Source organism: Xiphias gladius, unplaced genomic scaffold (assembly GCF_016859285.1).
Source record: "Xiphias gladius isolate SHS-SW01 ecotype Sanya breed wild unplaced genomic scaffold, ASM1685928v1 HiC_scaffold_735, whole genome shotgun sequence".
NCBI lineage: Eukaryota > Metazoa > Chordata > Actinopteri > Istiophoriformes > Xiphiidae > Xiphias > Xiphias gladius.
The window spans coordinates 1-2,500 of record NW_024402448.1 but is presented as its reverse complement, the minus strand read 5'-3'; the positions used below and the strand labels follow the sequence as shown (position 1 = coordinate 2,500).

The window sequence follows — 2,500 nt, the reverse complement described above, 5'->3', positions numbered from 1 at the left end:
CCAGCTCAGCATGGACAGGATTTGGTCATTACCATATGATGATAACATTTCATCAGCAAGTCATTCTCACTTGCTTTTAAATCATTTCCCATCAGCTCTTGTCCCTTTTTGCAGCTATTAGCAGAAACAGAAATTCAGCTGAAATATGATGTTTTCTCATCCTAAATGTAGTCATAATTTTTGGGACCTCTTACATTGATTAATGTTTAAATCTCTTATGTAATTTCCACTGTCCTTAAGAAGCAACATCTTCCTCCTTGGTCCTTGAAAAATCCGGCTGCAGTCCTGTAAAGTTCATGTTTACAGCCCTGTGGACAATTACAGGCTACAGAACACACAACTATTAAACCTAATCACTCGAGACATTTTCTAAGTAAGTGTTGGCTCCAATTTTACTTCATACTGAGAAACAGAGCAAGTAGTGCTTAATTGCAAGTAACCCTGAGTTATTTATTGTAATTTCTTTCTTAAAAATTCCAACAAAGTTTCCTGATCATTTTGACACAATAGTACTACTAACTCTCTTTGGTGCATCTTCCCATTTTTGTAAAACATTTCCTCCTTACAAAGTTTCCTTGGTATTTCTAGTCATTGCCAGTTCCTAGCTGCTATTCAAAAGTACTTGCAGGGTGGGGCGGAATATTTAAGTACATTAACCTCCTCTTGTTCTGCCCAGGGACTTTCAACGCAGTGACTCAGAGACCCGTGTCTTCGCCCCAACAAGGAAATCCCAGACTGCTATAAGTGGCTGAGTGTGATCATTTTTGTCTGTGTATCTTTCACAAGTCTGTGTGATGACTCTCTTCCTCATCACTGTGTGTAAGTGAGAAATGCTGCTTTTTTTACATTGTGGAAAAGCCATGAAATAGTCATCACATGGAAGGAAATAAAATTAATGCTGAGTGTAGGAAACACAGTAGTCCGAGCTCTTTATATTCATAGACTTTTTATTCTCAGCATGTTTGTTAATAGTGTTTAAATTCACAAAACATATGTACAGGTACAAAAATAATATCTCTGTATTTACAATATATTACATGTCTGGTATATACACATCAATATATATTTATACAGTATACAGAAGGACTACATGGGGGTCATGGTCTTGCTGTTTTCGTGGTTCTTGGCACAGAGTGCAACTGGCTTTGACCAGACTGAACGCCATCTTCATTCACGTTTTTGATCCCAGGGCCAGCACCCGTGGACTTGGACGCTGGACAGGTACCGATATGTCCCTCATTGGGGGCCGTGGCTGGGCAACCCAATAGCAGCTTCACTGTTATTCAAACCATCAGTAAAGGGTTGGTTCTGTTTACTTTCCGAACTTTATGTCGTCATACAGCTGTAGGAAAGAAAATTTAAAAAGAGGAACCTTTAGGAACCTATACCTTAAAAACATGATCATATGAAATCTTTGCTTATGAGATGCCTAACAATTCTGTCATTCTGAATCAGATACTGACCTCATCTTCCGACAGGTCCAGATCCTCCATATCACTCTCATCTGATTCGCTGTCGGGCAGCTCCCTCAGCTCCTGTGCCGTCCTCTCGTACAGCTGGCACCTGATCTCTTCGTTCTGTCGCCCGTAGGTGAGGTGGTAGGCCGTGAAGCCACCATAGTTCAAGCAGTTAACATCGGCGCCGAGGTCAAGGAGGCAACGGACCAGTGTGGGGTTCTGGAGATCCACAGCCAGGTGGAGAGCCGTCCGTCCACTGCACTGTTCCTATGGGAAACAATGTGAAAAAATAATTTTAGCTTCCTGCATGTGACTCTGCTTTTCATTAGGATATCATTTAACAAAAAATAATTCTGGCTGCCATCATTTAGGAGTTAATGACACCTACCTGTGCATCTATGTCTGCACCCAGCTGACAAAGGTTTTCCACCAATGAAATATAGCCATTAATAGATGCCAGGTGGAGACAGTTATGTCCTGGGAGGATAAAAATTAGGAAAAGTTCAGTCAACAACCAAATTCAAGAAACAGGCACTGCCAAAGTGAAACAAAACAATCCATTCGTGTGTAAGAGTTTATTCAATATTAACCATTGTAATTGGGGAAGGACATGATGGAGGTTAGGTGGCACAGGCAGTTCTGGGTGATGACACTGAAGCAGGCAAGGGAGCCCCTCTTGCAGGCGATGTGAAGAGCCGTGTTCCCGCTGTCGTCAGCCAACCGTGGGTCACAGCCGGCCTTCAGGAGTTTTTCCACCAACTGGGGCTGCTCTGTGATCACTGCTAGATGTAGGGCAGTCTGGGGAGAGGACAATAAAATGGGTATTTAATTATCATATCAGTTTTAATACCAATTTTTGTGTGTGCTGAAGAAGAAAAAGCTCTTTATTTAGCTGATGATCAATCGCTTGTGTTTGATTTCGGTTATTACCTGTCTCTGGTGGTTCTGTAGGTTGAGGAAGGGGTGATTGTTAGACAGTTTGATCATCTGAAGGGCATGTTCAGTGGCTTCATGAATGATGGCCAAGTGGAGAGGCCTGTGGT

The 2,500-nt window shown here is 42.1% G+C and overlaps 1 protein-coding gene across 1 annotated transcript; it reads right to left on the bottom strand.

Moving 5' to 3' along the window:
* Positions 1 to 939: 939 nt before the first annotated feature.
* Positions 940 to 2,495, bottom strand: LOC120787843 (NF-kappa-B inhibitor alpha-like; the record flags this gene model as incomplete). The annotated part of the gene is made up of 5 exons (XM_040123382.1): positions 940 to 1,342; positions 1,464 to 1,724; positions 1,846 to 1,934; positions 2,048 to 2,255; positions 2,388 to 2,495. Coding segments are annotated over 5 exons (696 nt in total), but the record flags the coding sequence as incomplete, so codon positions are not given.
* Positions 2,496 to 2,500: the final 5 nt, after the last annotated feature.